General features: G+C 44.1%; 1 protein-coding gene across 1 annotated transcript in view; it reads right to left on the bottom strand.

The window, feature by feature from the left end:
- Positions 1–4,131, bottom strand: part of LOC144781756 (ephrin type-A receptor 4-B-like) — a 284,979-nt gene extending 280,848 nt beyond the window's left edge. Inside the window, exon 1 of the mRNA XM_078660745.1 lies at positions 3,409–4,131. Within this exon, the coding sequence (XP_078516871.1) occupies positions 3,409–3,490 (82 nt within the window). The 5' untranslated portion in view covers positions 3,491–4,131. The remainder of the gene's footprint in view (positions 1–3,408) is intronic.
- Between the last annotated feature and the right edge of the window lie 11,916 nt (positions 4,132–16,047).

Genomic DNA, 16,047 nt, shown 5'->3' with positions numbered 1-16,047 from the left:
CATCACAGTACCGGAAGACAATTAGAGAACGTAATTACATGTAGTTGTGGTCTTAACCCCTTCTGCGCTGATGACGAGCTCTGCTCGTCATGAGGTTTACCTGCCGTGCGCTCATGACGAGCTGAGCTCGTCATGAACCGCGAGGTTTTGTGGTTAAACACAAATGTGTTGTGGCCATCAAGGTGAGTGACACTTATCAAATGTGCACTGAAGAAGTTTCTAGGGCCTTTCCTCAATAAAGCAACCCAGAGTGCCTATATATTTAAATATTGCTGACTCTATAAACATCAGGTACTCTGGGAGTACACAGAAGTGGAATATGGAACAGGGATACATTTGTAAAATAAATAAATAAATAAATAAATAAATAGAGGGCCCCAAAGTTTTTCTTAGGAACCCAGAGCCGGTGCAGCAACACTGGCTGTCTCTTTATCTTACTATTGCAGGTTATTTTTCAACCATTCGCACCCCTCTGGTCACTGTTGTTCTATTTTTCGCTTCCTCTTCCATTCTCTGCACTTGCTAGTGGGTCAAAAAATAAGTTCTGACGGCCCAGCACCAGCAACCACGGTCACAAATTAAGCACTGTTTGTAGAGTGCATTGGACAGTGGTAAACTTCAAGAAGGCGAGTAGGATGGAGAAAAAGCAGAACTAAAAATACTAGCATTGAGATGAATTTCCATTCTGTGATTCTGAAATGTCTCTTCTGTGTTGCAGGAGGCTTTCTATTCTCATTCATTTCTTGATCTTGTCAGAGTCTATGGCAAATCGTGCAGACAATATTGTCGCGCTGTTTCTGCATCACAAAATAAAAGATGTATATCTTCCTTCCCGAAGTCTTAGATTACCATCAAACAATGTTTACCCAGTAGCTGCTTGACACTGCTTAAGAGGCCGAAGGGTTCTTGCTGTCCAGGCCCATGCACTGTAATTCGCACGGCAAAATCTGGAAAACACCTCTTAATTCAGCGAGATGTGTAAACCTGGCAACTTTACCCGTAAAGTTGTGTTCACGCTTAATCGTAGTGTAGTGTCTAGAAGCCCTGCATGGCTATAGAGATTGATAAGAGTCTGTTTATCATAAACTATATTCCCATCTTAGCTCACCTTTCCTTTCCGAGAATAGAACAGTTTTTGTCCCCAGTTTCATTTGTTTAATTTGCTATGTATTTTGACACTGGTGAAAGGTACTAGAATGATAACCTTGGAAACTATTCAAACAGAAGTTGTAACTGTTGGAAAGTTTCCAGTTTAGGACCTCACTACCAAGGCTATCTGTAAACACCCACCCCTCGATCTAATCTAAAAAAAATAATAGAAAGTGGTGGTCACTTTAAAAACAAGCAGTGTGATCGTTTTTGTAAAAAAAAAAAAAAAATAATGGCGAGTGGCGCGCGCCACTACCAGCATATGTTTTGAATGATTGCGGCTGTCAAGCCGCGATAATTCAAAACATATGGCCTTTGGTGCGCGTAACAGACACCAATAGGCCATAGGCGGAGCTACGCCACCGCCTATGGCCTATTGCGCGTTCTGTTTAAAAACAGCACGCACGCCAAGACCAATGAAAATGGACCTTGGAAATCCACACGCAGGAGCGTGTGGAATTTTTAGGTTAATTTTCAATTCGCCCGGAATAGGACTCGGAGCTGCGTGACACTGCTGCGCAGTGTACGCAGAGCCCGAGCCCTAAAAATGAACGCGTCCTTGTATAACGCACTGGTGCTCGTGTAAAGCGCTCTGATACCTTCAGGTCAAGTTTGCGCTATATAAAACTCCAGGAACAAAAATGCGCTTTTTAATCCCATTGTAGAACCACAGCCTATGTACAAGAACGTCAAAACCACACATCCACAGCCGGGACCAGAGGATGTCATGACCACGGCAGAACATTGACCTCTATGCAAGCACTTTAACCATACAGGCCACCCGCAGCCTGGGCACAGGCACTTCAAGCCAACCGGGACTCGGACACCCTAACCAGACAACACTAAGTATAAACAGTAGACGGGCACATTGAGCTAAGAGTGAAGGACTGATGACTGTGAACAGGCGGGTCGATGTGCAAGAAAACATGCCCAGAGACAGATTTCAAACCTACTGGGGAAAAAACCTAGATTAGCCAAACTCTCCAAACCCACACGAAAACCAGAGGTACGGACAGTCACCTCCAGGGAATATATGATTATACCACGCTTACAATTACCACGCATGGCTTTACCACGCAAATTTTACATCGCAAGTGGCTTTACCACGCTGGAATTTACAACGAAGGATTATACTACGCGTAGAAACGTCTTACCTGCACGTCTTTCACCAGCAGCCCTTACTTCCATCCACCATGGAAACAAGCGTCAAAACACGTCTACCAAAATAAAAAAAGGACTGCTATTTTGACGTACACGGCACGTCTTTGGGGGAGGCTCTTTCCTTTTACTTCAAAAATAATGTGCATTTTTTTTATTTAAGTAACCCGCTTGTTATTTTTGGGGGGGGGACCCCCCAGCCCCCCCCCCAGGCCCACGCAGAACGACTGGAAGGAATACCACGTCTCCCCCCAACCCACGCAGAACGTACTTGCATGGTAAGGACGGTCGTGGAAGGCACCCGCGTTGAAAAAACGTTTGCGTGGTAAGTGTACCGTGGTAAACGTTATGCGTGGTGATGCCTTCGTAGTAAATGATGTTTCCCACCTCCAGGTCGCAAGAAAACCACTAACTATGGAATAGCCCATGCAGCCCATCAGATGCACCTGAGATGAAAACCACAGACAAAACTGAAGGTAAGTGTCTGAATGTCGCCAGGAAATACACACCCAGACAGGCACTTCTAATGACAATAGTCAACACTATCAGGTGGTCATGTAAAGCGCTTCGATACCTTCGGGTAGAGTTAGCGCTAAATAAAATTGCAAAAAAAAACAGAGACTTCAGTTCACCACTATAACGACCATGGCTCAAATCATGGTGTGGTAGATATGAAAGTGATAGACACTACAAGCCACCGAGAAACTAACAGCAACGACCCCAACCTCCTCCTTCCTTGATTCTTTGACTTTCCGCCTGGCTCAATTTGCATCCCTCCCTCCTGTTCACCATTCCCCGCTACCCTCCTTCGCCCGTTAAGACGCGTTCGCCTGGCTATTTTACACACTAATAACTCATATTATTGTATACCCTCTTGATTTCTCTCATATGTCTACTCTTGGAATAATGTGCAACTTGTAACTGATGTAACTTTGCAACAATGAAACCTCATGTAAAGCGCTCTGATACCTCCGGGTCTAGCCAGCGCTATATAAAACTCATCAAATAAAATAAATAAATAAATAACGAGCTTGTCATTTCGAGCAATAGCAGAGCAAGAGACAGGCATTGCAAAACAGAAAAAAAAATGCCTGTACTCACCCTCAAGTGGTTTCTGGGTCACAGCACCGCAAAGCCCGATCCAGCACAGCAGGACAGTCAGGTGGCAAGTCACCACCATCATGGCGCTGCCCTCAGTGAGCGCTTGATGCCGCGTCAAGGCGCTATATGCCAAGGTGTGTGTGCGGGTATATTTCAGTTCCACATAGATATATGCGCGATTCCGTATCTTCTATTTTATGAGTGGATATTTTTTACAAAAGAGAGTGTGCGCATCCTGGCTGAGTTCCCGTGCCACGCTGTTAATATAAATTGATGCGCGCTGTAGCTCAGCAGGCAAGGGTGTCACTGGAGGCCAGGTAGAGTTCAAGTGTGAGGAGTGCACGGATTGCCCTGCGGCCTTTTGCTTCAGGCAGATGCGGCTCTAATCTGCAGATGTTCCCGGGTGGCTTTTGCGGCGTGTCCTTGCATTCGCTGCAGGTGCCGGTGGCGCGCGCACTGGGGTCGCATTCAGTTTGCGGCGCGCGCATACACCGAGCCACGGTGCCCACGTGCCTGTGTCGTGGCTATGACCCCTAACGGTCTGCTCCGTGTGTGTCTGCTGGAGCGAGGGCGGCTGGTGCTGCCGAGGGACTGACGCCGGCAGATATGGCCCGGCTCCCGGGAATGACTCCGTCCAGGACCGCGGCCGCTGCTCTGACTCACTCGTGGCTCCACCGGCAGAATCATAAACAAGAGGCGCGGCCCAGAGCGGGGGGCGGGGCCACTGCTGCTGGGATTTCTGTCTGCACATACCCGCGGCTCTGCGTGGATGTGACGATATCTTGGAGACCAAAGTACAGCCCTGGAGGCAGAAGCACCTTCCAAGATACCTAGAATGTTTGACTTTTCATGTTTTTTCATTGTAAAGTAAAAACCAATTCAGAGCGAACGCAGGCAGGGACACGAGTCTGTCTGACCAGCCTTAGAGTATACAATGAGCGCGAAAGAAGAGGAACGTAGCTCAGAATTCTGACATGAATACATAACAAGCATTGGATATAGTGAATGTAAACATGCCTTATTGCAAACATCGTTCATAGAATACCAAACACCCCTCCCTCATATAAATGAAACAAAAATAACATGACAAAACTTGCCAGCAGTACAATAATCTAGGTACAATTAAAGCTGGCTAATAATTATGTATGTAATCAATACAACTTTAGTAATTAAAAAGTGAAGGAATGTAAACAGGTCTTCCTGATGGAGAGTGAGTGGGAACACCAGTCTCGCCATTCCTGTGCAAATCGTCACATTCATCACCTCTCGGCCTCCTGCTGAGAGCACTATCTCCTGTCACAGCTTTCTGAATTACACTTTCATCACGTACATTACCAAATCAGCAATCAATGAATGCATCATTGTGTAACTTAACTGGTGCTCATGTAAAGCGCTCCAAGTTCACGCTATATAAATCTGCAAAAAAAAAATGTAGTCAGTAATCAAATCTTCAGTGAAACTACTAGCGTCCAATCATTGACCTACTGAAATAATCAATCAATCAATCAATCATGCCATTTGTATAGCGCACTACTCACCCGGGAGGGTCTCAAGGCGCTTGGGGGGAGGGGTATGCTACTGCTCGAACAGCCAGGTCTTGAGTTGTTTCCTGAAGGCGAGATGGTCCTGGGTCAGCCGAAGGTGGATGGGGAGGGAGTTCCAAGTCTTGGCAGCCAGGTAAGAGAAGGATCTTCCTCCGGCGGTGGCTCTTCGGATGCGTGGTACGGCTGCGAGGGCGAGGCTGGTGGACCGTAGCTGGCGGGTGGGCGTGTAGAAGGTCAGGCGGTCGTTGAGGTACTTGGGGCCCAGGTCGTGGAGAGACTTGTGTGCGTGGGTGAGGAGCCAGAACGTGATCCTCTTGTCGACGGGGAGCCAGTGCAGGTTCCTCAGGTGGCTGGAGATGTGGCTGCGTCGGGGGACATCCAGGATGAGTCGGGCGGAGGCGTTCTGGATGCGCTGGAGTCTTTTCTGTAGCTTGGCTGTGGTTCCGGCGTAGAGGGCGTTTCCGTAGTCCAGTCGGCTGGTGACGAGTGCCTGGGTGACAGTCTTCCTGGTCTCGGTCGGGATCCAGCGGAAGATCTTGCGAAGCATACGCAGGGTGTTGAAGCACGATGAGGAGACGGCGTTGACTCGTGGTCATCGAGAGGGAGGAGTCCAGGATGAAGCCCAGGTTGCGTGCGTGGTCGGTTGGCTTGGGTGCGGTGCCCAGGGCTGGGGGCCACCAGGCGGAGGGCGAAGATCCCAGGATGAGGACTTCCGTCTTGTCCGAGTTCAGTTTCAGGCGGCTGCCCTTCATCCACTCGGCGACGTCTTTCATCCCTTCGTGTAGGCAGGTTCTGGCGGTGTCTGGGTCTCTGGTGAGGGAGAGGATCAGCTGGGTGTCGTCGGCGTAAGAGATGATGTTGAGGTTGTGCTGGCGTGCGATGGCTCGGCCTCTTGTAAATACCCGTTAACTCCCCCCAAAAAATCATAATTAGATACGCATCCTCCAACACTATTAAAGCTTCTTTAACACATATCACGTTAATTGGTCCTGAGAGTGGAAAATAATGTTATTCCTCCAAACCCCTTTCTTCTTAACCAACACACAGTCACCAACATTCACCGAAAACATTTTAACTCCTTTTTTCTGGTCATATTTCTTCGTCCTTACTGGTCTCTTCTCATCATGTTTCTTACTACATTATGAGATTCAATGCATATACTACAATTAGACAACCTCCTCAGTCAGTGCTTTAAATGGGCACGTATTGTCCGGGACTCAGTACCTGTTTGTCGTTAATAAGAAAGGTAGAGTACCTGCACTTTTCAGCACTGCTGCAATACATTTAATGGGAGAGTACCTGCAGATATCTTTAATGGTCCAATCTTAACATCAGGAACGGACGGATGCTCTCACTGAATCAGCACCCACTTTAAGTGGTGACACAACGGAAGAATAATATTCTAGAGATGGCTGAATAATACACTAGAACCCGTGTTCCTGGCAGACTTTCCGCCGCTGTTAAAAAGAGAAGCTAAAAAAGAGAATGGAGAAAATCATACAACAATAAAAAAAAGCTACAGAACAGCCACAAAAAATGGCAAACAAACCATACAACAGGCTCACTTTGAAGAAAAAATAGAGAATGCCCCTAATTACTCCAAGGAACTGTTTAAGGAGGAAACCAGTCTTATGAATCTATCCTGCTGCTCCATAGGTCTCCACCTTCAGAAGAACGTTGCAACATGCTTGATGATGTTTTCTATACTAATATAATAAAGAGAGAGCCCAAACCTTTGAGGCGGGTAATCTCAGGAACCACAGCACCAATCACAACACCCAATACAGCGTTGGAAAGGGCAGTTGCAGCAGAAGAACATAGGCTATGCAGATGCCCACCATATACATTTAAAAGGTAAAAGAACTATGCCAGCAAAGTAGTCCCTTGTGGGCGTGTCTGCGTTGTGCTGTGGGCGTGTGCTAGGAGCGTGACAAACGCTGGGAGCGTGTGGTACGTTCCGCCCTTCATGCCATGTCTCATATCGTGTGCTGTGGGCGTGTGCTGGGGCGTGGGCGTGTGCGGGGCGCGGGATTACGGAAAGCGAGCTTTATGCCCAATATTTCATTGTTTTTTCTTCCCAGGTTCTGTACATTCCAGCTCCAGGTGTCCACCCTGCTCCCTTTAAATACCCCAGCACCCCATAATCATAACTAGGCTCTCCTGTTTTCAGTTTCTATTTTTGGTAAATTCTGGTGTTTTTTTTTCAGTGTTTTCAATATCTTAAAAACAGTTGTTATCAGTGGTTACACATTTTCGCGCCACCTAAAACAACAGAAAAAGTGTTTTTCCGGTGTTTATGGAACATTTTGCTTTTATTATTGCTTGCTTTCTGCACTGAAAGAACATGGCATATAGACAGTGTACTTATACAGGCACATGCATCAATATTGCATTTTGCGATTCCTTAATTGCGAAAAATAAGGAATCACAATTAAGGAATTGCAAAATGTAATGCATCAAGGAATCGCTAAATAAATTGCGATTTCTCAATATTCCTTAATTGCGTCTCGCAATTAAAAAATACCTCCTCATTCATTCCTATGGGCCTACAGGACCATAGGAATGAATGGGAAGACATTCTCAATTTGCGATTAGCAATTAGCGAATCGCAAATTGAGAATGCGATTTCAAGGGTGCAGGGGTGTCCAAAGGACACCCTGTTGTACCCCTGAAATCAATCTGTGCACATATGTTGTGCACACACATGCCCTTAGGGCATGTGTGTGCACAAAATGAAACATTGAAAAATACACAAAAGTGCATTTTTCAAAGTTTTCGCAAATTACCATGAGGTTCAACCTCATAGTAATTTGCTCCCCTTAATTGCGAAATCGCAATTATTTCAAGTTTCATGCATTGCATTTAAGGAATCGCAAAATGCGATTCCTTAAATGCAATCGCAATTTGAGAATTCGCAAATATTTGCGAATTCGCAAATTGCGAGGGCCTTGACCCTTCATGCATTCCAAAAGCAGATTTTGCGATCGCAAACGGGCGATTTTTGCGATTCGCACCGTTTGCGATCGCAAAATCCTTTGATGCATGTGCCTAATAGTGTATATGAGGTCCAAATAGATTTTTGCAAATTAATCTTATTGTAGTACACCATGCAATACTTCTTCAGTAAGTCTTTGGGTCATGTGCGCTCGCTCTTTCCTTCCCATGTAAACTTCTGTGAGAAGGCCCTCTCAGCATTCATAGCCCCTTGGGCTGAGAACCATCAGCTAAGGGACACAGTTGGGATGACTCTTTCTTTCATGCCACATAAAGCACGAAATGATAAATATTTGTGTTTTAATTTCTGTGCATAAGAAAACAGTGCACCAGAATGGACTAAAAAGTCAATAGCATCCCTCATTAACTCTGAAGATTGTACAGATGCTTTCAGCATACCATTTAACAAGTGGCAAGGATCTCCTACAGGGAATCACTTAAGCTTGGGTATTAATTTTGACACGTCATTACACAACTTTTTTATATACGTAGCTGAATCACTGCAAATACAAACAATATCACCCCAATCTTTGTTGAACTTGGAAAGAACCTTTTTTGCAGCGCATTACAAGTGACACTGCGTTCCATGTTTTCCAAAAGTCTGGTGTCATGTTTTCACCCCTATCCCAGATGTTTGGTGATATATATATACTTGTCACTATACCTTGCGTTGAATGTTTAAAGCCTGAGGTGTTAGCAATTCACCTACTATCAATACTGACCCACTAGAAACAATGGTCTGATGTTTTAAGGGGTTTTGCCCATTCTCTGTGAGTAAAGGTGATGCCACATATTAGGAAAGATTTTTATGAGACCAGCCATTTTACCTATCAGTGAAAGAATCAAATGCAGCCAAAATATCAAATATGAGTTTGATATTTCCCGATTCTCTATAGTTCATAAAATAACTACACTAGACCTAAAACATGAAACTAAACCCTGCATCTTTAGACCAAAGGCCACAAAACTAAAAAAGTAAAAGGAAGAAGAAACAATATTTTAGTGGCATCCCTAAATAACAAAACTCAAGCAGAATAATGTTAGCCAGTCTTTCTTACTGCTAGCTTGTATAACAAAGTTACATTGTATTGACCCCTTCAGGAAGAAAAAAACGACTATTTCACTTTCTTTTTCCTTTCTTTGAATGGCATTTAGTTTGTGGTTGTCCAGGTGTTTTTTCAGTGTTTATATGTTTTCACCAGTGAGGGCTATTTTCTTTCAGTGGTGTTTTATCAGTTATTATAGGTTTAAACCTAAAACCCCACAGCCTAATCATAACCCACCCTTACTCCTTAAAACACCCCAACACCCTTAAACACTAACCCATCGTAACCCTATAAATATACCCTGTACCCCAAAACCCAAACCTATCCCTAAACCCTAAAAAAACCCTGTACCTCAAAACCCAAACCTAGCCCTGAACCCTAGAAATACCCCTGTACTCCCAAACCTAGCCCTGAACCCTAAAAATACCCCTGTATCCCAAAACCCAAACCTACCCCTGAACCCTAAAATACCCCTGTACCCCAAAACCCAAACCGAGCCCTGAACCCTTAAAATACCCCTGTACCCCAAAACCCAAACCTACTCCTGAACCCTAAAAATACCCCTGTACCCCAAAACCCAAACCTAGCCCTGAACCATAAAAATAACCCTGTACCCCAAAACCCAAACCTTCCCCTGAACCCTAAAATACCCCTGTACCCCAAAACCCAAACCTAGCCCTGAACCTAAAAATACCCCTGTACCCCAAAACCCAAACCTAGCCCTGAACCCTTAAAATACCACTGTACCCCAAAACCCAAACCTACCCTTGAACCCTTAAAATACCCCTATACCCCAAAACCCAAACCTAGCCCTGAACTCTAAAAATACCCCAGTACCCCAAAACCCATACATATCCCTAAACCCTAAAACTACCCCTTTACCCCATAACCCTAAACTATATCTGAACCCTTAAAATACCCAAACACCCCAAAACATATACCTCAGTACCCCAAAACATATACCCCTATACCCATACTTACCTTATCCAAACATTTAAAAAAAACATGCTTTTACCATTCATGCATTTACAACGAATTTCGTTGTAAATGTATGCGTGGTAAAAGTATATAAAATGTAATGCCATGCGATATAATGGCATTGCGGAGTCATGGTACTTTCGTAATGAAAGTATGCGGAGTGATGGTATGCGGAAAGAAAGTTGCGGAATAATGGGTGTTTACCCTCCCACGGTAAGTACATTGATGGCACCGGGGTCCACATCTTCAGCAACATACTCATATTTTTTCACCACCGATTTGAAAAATGCACAGGTTTCTCTCATTGATGGCCAGCACCGACATACACTTTTAGACACACCTCCCGCCACAAATTCTAGAATTGCGAACTTTAGAACTGGGGAGCTACGTTCAATTCTCGGCATCAGCTCAACATCCTGTGATTCCAGGCAAATCGCTTTGTCTCCCCGTGCCTACCACAAATGGATGTGTTCTTCTTTAATGTAAATTGTGCTCATGCCATGTTGTCGAGTTCGCGCTATATAATATTGCAAGGAAAAATAAAGTAGGGAAACTCGAGTTCACACACTACTGAACGCGCACTCAGAAGTGCATCAGCAGTGCACTGTGAATCAGAGCGTTTCACAGGCCTGTCACAGATAAGAAATGCTATCAAAACGAAATCCTACAAAACAATATATTACTGGCCGGCAGCAATTCATACCCGGATAACTTCGGGACGGGCTGCTAGTCCTTAATAAAGTTAATAAAATTTACACCTGATGGTACTTCTACGGCAAGGCAGGGGTCAGGACCCACCCTGTCGGCGTTCCATGAACTGACCCACAAAACTATGGAATTCATCCTAATATCAATAAAATCAGAATCACCATTGGATCAGGCCTCTTCCTATATTTTAGGTCAGGGTGGCGAGGCCCTATTGCCCATTCTTATGGACATTCTTAAACCCTCCCTGGCAAATGGCAATACTCCTCCAGCATGGAAACATGCCTTAGTGAAGCCGCTAATAAAAAACCTGTGGCTAATCCTCTCCTGTCAGAAATCTACAGACCAATCTTCCTGCTTCCAGGAGTAAGCAAATAATTTGAAATACATGGCACAAACATCACTCCAGTTTTTTTGAAACTCATGACATTCTCCACTCCACCCACTCAGTTTTAGAAAAGACTGTAGCATGGAGATCACACTGCTCGTAGCCACTGAGGAACTCCATTCAATTCTGAAGCACGTTGGCTCAGCACCCATGATAATGTTAGATTTAAGCGCGGCCTTCGACACTGTCACAGCCTACCTTTATCCAGAGGCTGAAGGAAGTAGGAATTCAGGGATACAATTAATTGGCTGGAAGCCTTCTTGAGAAATAATAGCTTCCAGGTGTGTGAAGATGCGATTTACTCAACAGTTCATCCTCAATGAGCCCCACACTTTTTAATCTTTATGCACCCCCCCTAGCAGAGATCATACAGGCACATGGATTAGTCTTGGTGTCGTCTGAAGATGATACACAGATCATCATGGCTCTTTCACCTGATGTTAGTTGTACTTTCACCCAACTTAACTCATTCCTTTAGGAGGTCACAGATTGGATGTCCTCAAGTAGCCTGAAACTTAATGGCGACTAAACAGAAATGCTGGTGGTCGACAGCAGGCCAAGATGGTTGGAATTGTAATTGCCAGAACCGCTAGGAGAAATACTTGAGCCTGCCCTGGCAGTAAAAAGCCTGGGTTTCTGGATAGATGACACACTCACTGTGGAAACACAGGCCCAAAAACTGTCTGGGTTCTGTTTTGGCATTCTGAGATCCCTCAGAAAATTCTTACATATGTTGCCACTATCCACTAGGAGGGTGGCGATGCAGGATTTAATCAGTACATGTCTAGACTATGGAAACTCCGTTTTTTCGGGAGCTCAAAATATGTGATAAAAAGACTGAAAGTGGTCCAGAATGCTGTAGCTAGAATCCTTCGCACATTACCCAGCATCAGTCAGCCTGTCCAGTCCAAGCAGTCATGCACTGGCTACCTGTTGAAAAAAGAATTCAGCTCAAGGCAACCTGCATCGCTCATCGGGTCATCCATGGGAAAGGTCCACTCATCATTCAGAAACTAAAAGGTCCACTCATCATTCAGAAATTATTCACCCCCTATGTTCCATATAGGCCTCTTCGGTCCAGTGAGACTTCTGACAGTGCCTAAAGTTAATAGAGCAAGAAGCAGCGGCGCCACCTTTGTGCATCTTGTTCACCCCTCATCAGCCAGGCTTGCTTGAATCTTATTGTGTTTGCTATGTTCGCCCTTATTGGCCAAGGGTATGCCCAGATGTGGGACCCTTGCTCTCTGTGCCACTGGATTAAAGCTAGCCTGGCTGATGAGGGATGAAACCCCTAAAACCTGTACCAGGATGATTGCTTCCGGTTCAGCGAGGGCCTGGCCTGGCAGTTCAAGCTGGACTGTTCCCATGAGGAGCAGGGTCAAGACAGATTTGCATATGGCTGGGTCCAAACTGGGATGGCACAGTGAGCAAAATAACGATGGATTAAACCCAGATCTGTGACCGGGGGTGAATGTTGAAAAGTTTCAGCACTCTAGCCACCTTCTTGTTGTGTTGGCTAGCTCCCAACCATGATTCAGTTATGAGGAGTAAGTCAGGTTGTGTGTCAGTGAGTAGGTTGCAGATGTGGTGCAACTACTCACAGACTGGTGCAATGGGCCCCCAAAGTACATCCTCAACAGCTTTTCCATGGTGGTTTCACCACCATGGATAGGCTGGCGGGGATCCAGCATTGTAATTTGTTGGACGGTGCCTGCTAGGTACTGCCACCATTCTTACAATGGGAGAGGTCCGACTGCAGCAATCGTTACGATTGCTGCAGTCAGACCCATGGCGGACGGACTTTCCATCCGCCACGCACACCTCCGGCCATCAAAATCTGGCGGGCAAAATTTGGCGGCACAATTGCGGTGAAACCGCCACCGGCAGGCTGCCAGTCGCAGATTTATCGCAATCGTAATCGGCCCCTTTGTATTTATGGTGAGACACATCCCTCTTCCGACGTCTTTACTGTTCCCCTACACAACTGAGAAATAGAAAATGTACTCCACCTTTAATAGAAACGGTCCATAGCTTTTTACTTTGACCCCCTACCCAATCTCAAAGATCAAAGGCTATCACAGGCATCAAAACAAGAAAATTAGAAAGCACAACAGCTTTTGCAGCATTGAAAAAAATTGCTTTTTTAGAAGGTTTAAAATGGTTACTGTGCACTAATACTCTTCCAGACTCACGGCAGCAGCATCTATCTGCTTGCAATTCAGGCTGATTAGGGTGCTTAAATAAACAAATCCCTTTAAGTCATCTCCAAGCAAAGTGACAAATAAATGCTGATTTCAAAGACAACGTGAAATCACTCACATACTTTATTTGGGGGTTGTGCTCCGAGTATTATCAATAACTTTGCTCTCAATGTCAGACAGCGAGGAAACAAAATGCATGTGCCGAGCACATAGTAAAAATGTAGTACCAATGGAATCCAGGCTTTTTGATTAGAACAAACAACATCGTAGCTAAATTAAGGCGTCAGGGACCCAACCCCACGCTCGCCTGCGCCCTGCATTGCAGCCTGCTTTCTGCTGCCTCACTTAGAAATTGCAACAAGTGTTGTCAATACTCCAGCCCATACATTATGAAGGTAGCTGACTCGAATCAAAATAAAACACTGGCAGCTTCCGACTACTACCATTTCAAAGAGTTACTTTAGCAATGCTGCAACCCTGTGGGACAGGGAAACTAACATGTGGGGCCTTCAGTCTTTCATGGATGTGCTTCAGCTAACCTTGGTGAAACCAGGGGTATCAGACAACAAGCCAGGGGTCGCAAGCTGAAGACCAGAGGTCGCAGCTGCGACCTTTGGCGACCCCTAAATGACATCCATGATAAAGGGCTTCAATTTCTGAGATTCTTTAGTCATTGATACCTGATGATATGTGCCTTTTAAGTCAATGGTTTTTCCACCATAACCAGCACTTCATTAATACGTGGCAATGGATAGCACTCTATCACAGCATTGCATTCTTATTTAATGATCCTCAGTCTGCACACAATCTCACCTGGCCCCTTTCTTTCTCGCAATAACAATTGCAGCAACTCATTCAGCAGCATCTGCAGTTTTGAATGTTCTTTTCTGCACAATTCATCAAGTTTCATATTCAACTCATCTCTCTTCATATGCAACTGGAACAGCATTTTTTGTTTCGAATCCTTTATATTCACAAGCTCATCTGAGAATGCATCTCCAATCATTTTTTAAAACACCCACTAAGTCATCATTCAACTCTCCCAACATCAAAACATTTGTTAGGGTGCCTGGTTTAAGAGTGATGCCCAACCTACCCTAATCAACCCATCCAATCATGTCTCTGCCTCCTTTTGCTGAGTAAATGTGTGTGAGAATCGACTGCTCTTTGAATTTTTATTTTTTCAAATAAGCCAAATGTCTTAATGCTTTGTCTGCCGTATGCTACTGTGTTGATATCAGAGTTTTTCAGAACCATGGCAAAATGGTTGCTTTTGCAGCAATGGATACTACTCTCCAAATCAACCATCAAAACAAGATTCAACATGCTGCCCGTAGTACTCTCAACATCATCATTCAAAGAATTCACTCTCACATTTCTTTCAGCACTTTTTCAAACCTTAGAAAAAGGCTATTTTTTACACTCCATGCATTTCTTTCCAGTAGCTGGGCACTCTGAATTGTTCCCAACATGTGTATGTGAACCACACCTATAACAGTTCATACTATATTTTTTCTTAAATGTTTCAACATCTTAGCTCACTTTAGAAGGAGATGTTGATCCTTCAACATTACTGGCTAAAGCTTTAGATGAGGCTAGTGATCTCTCTATACCCATGGCAATATCAATAGTCTCGTCCAAAGTTTGATTCCTACAGCATAATAAACTTTCATGAACCTTCTTTTGAAAACAGTTGGTAATAATTTTGATCTCTTAAATAGTATTCAATTAAATTTTCAAACTCATGTGTCGTTGACATATTCCCAATTCAGCAATATATTCTTCTATGGTTTTAGGATAATTTTGTTCTTATTCAGATATATCGCAACTCCACTTCGGCATGGCTTGAAATTCCTCTCTCTGCGACAATGCAATCCCATCAACTTGTCGCCATATTTTACAATATCTGGTCACAGAAACAAGGGAACCACCCAGAAAGTAAAATTATGTTAACTTTAATTCAAAGAGGAAAAACCGATATAGAGCAAAAGCAGGCAAGAACTCAACTGACCAAACGATCAACTTTAGAATCTACATTGCGCACAAAAGAACATAGTTAACATTCTAAATTGTGACATGACAGAATAAAAAGCCTTAGATTTCACAAATGGAAACAAGCCTTATAATAAATAATACCACACATTTTCAACCACTGCTCCCAGCTGTAGTCTGGTTAATTTGTACCACTGGCTACTATGCACCTCGAGAGAAGGACCAGCCATGTGAAAGTCACACTTGCTGGACTCCAGAACGAAGAACCCCTTCTGTACCTCGAGGCCAGGGCCCTTTGCATGCACTTCTTTCGGTTTGTTTGACCTCATCAGTGAGAGCTTGAGTCCTGTAGGACAGCTCGTTTTCCTCTACCATGTTAAGTCATCTATGTAATAAATCGTGAAAACGAGCCGTATAGAACTAGGACTTGTGCACATCTACAATCATTTAAGTTCTTTAAAAAATCTATTTTATTTGTTATTAACTCCCATTGTTGTTATTATACATTACACAGCAATTGTCGCTTTGGTCATGATTGACAACTAGAAGCGATACACGAAAGAAGATCAAATGTTTGCATTTTTCTGTTTCTTTAGAAACAAAGGCTAAAATGATTGTGTGTTTATTGCGGAGTATCCCTCACGCTACCATCAGATTTGAACACAATCACAAAACGTATATCATAATGGCTTTTATTATTTAACCTACCTTGTAACTAGAGGATGATATATCTATAACAATCTTTTTTTAAAGTTAAATTTGTGGATGTTTGTCGCTCTTTAGATTATGAA

This window comes from Lissotriton helveticus, chromosome 9, assembly GCF_964261635.1.
Source record: "Lissotriton helveticus chromosome 9, aLisHel1.1, whole genome shotgun sequence".
Classification (NCBI taxonomy): Eukaryota; Metazoa; Chordata; class Amphibia; order Caudata; family Salamandridae; genus Lissotriton; species Lissotriton helveticus.
This window is presented reverse-complemented; position numbering and strand designations above follow the sequence as displayed.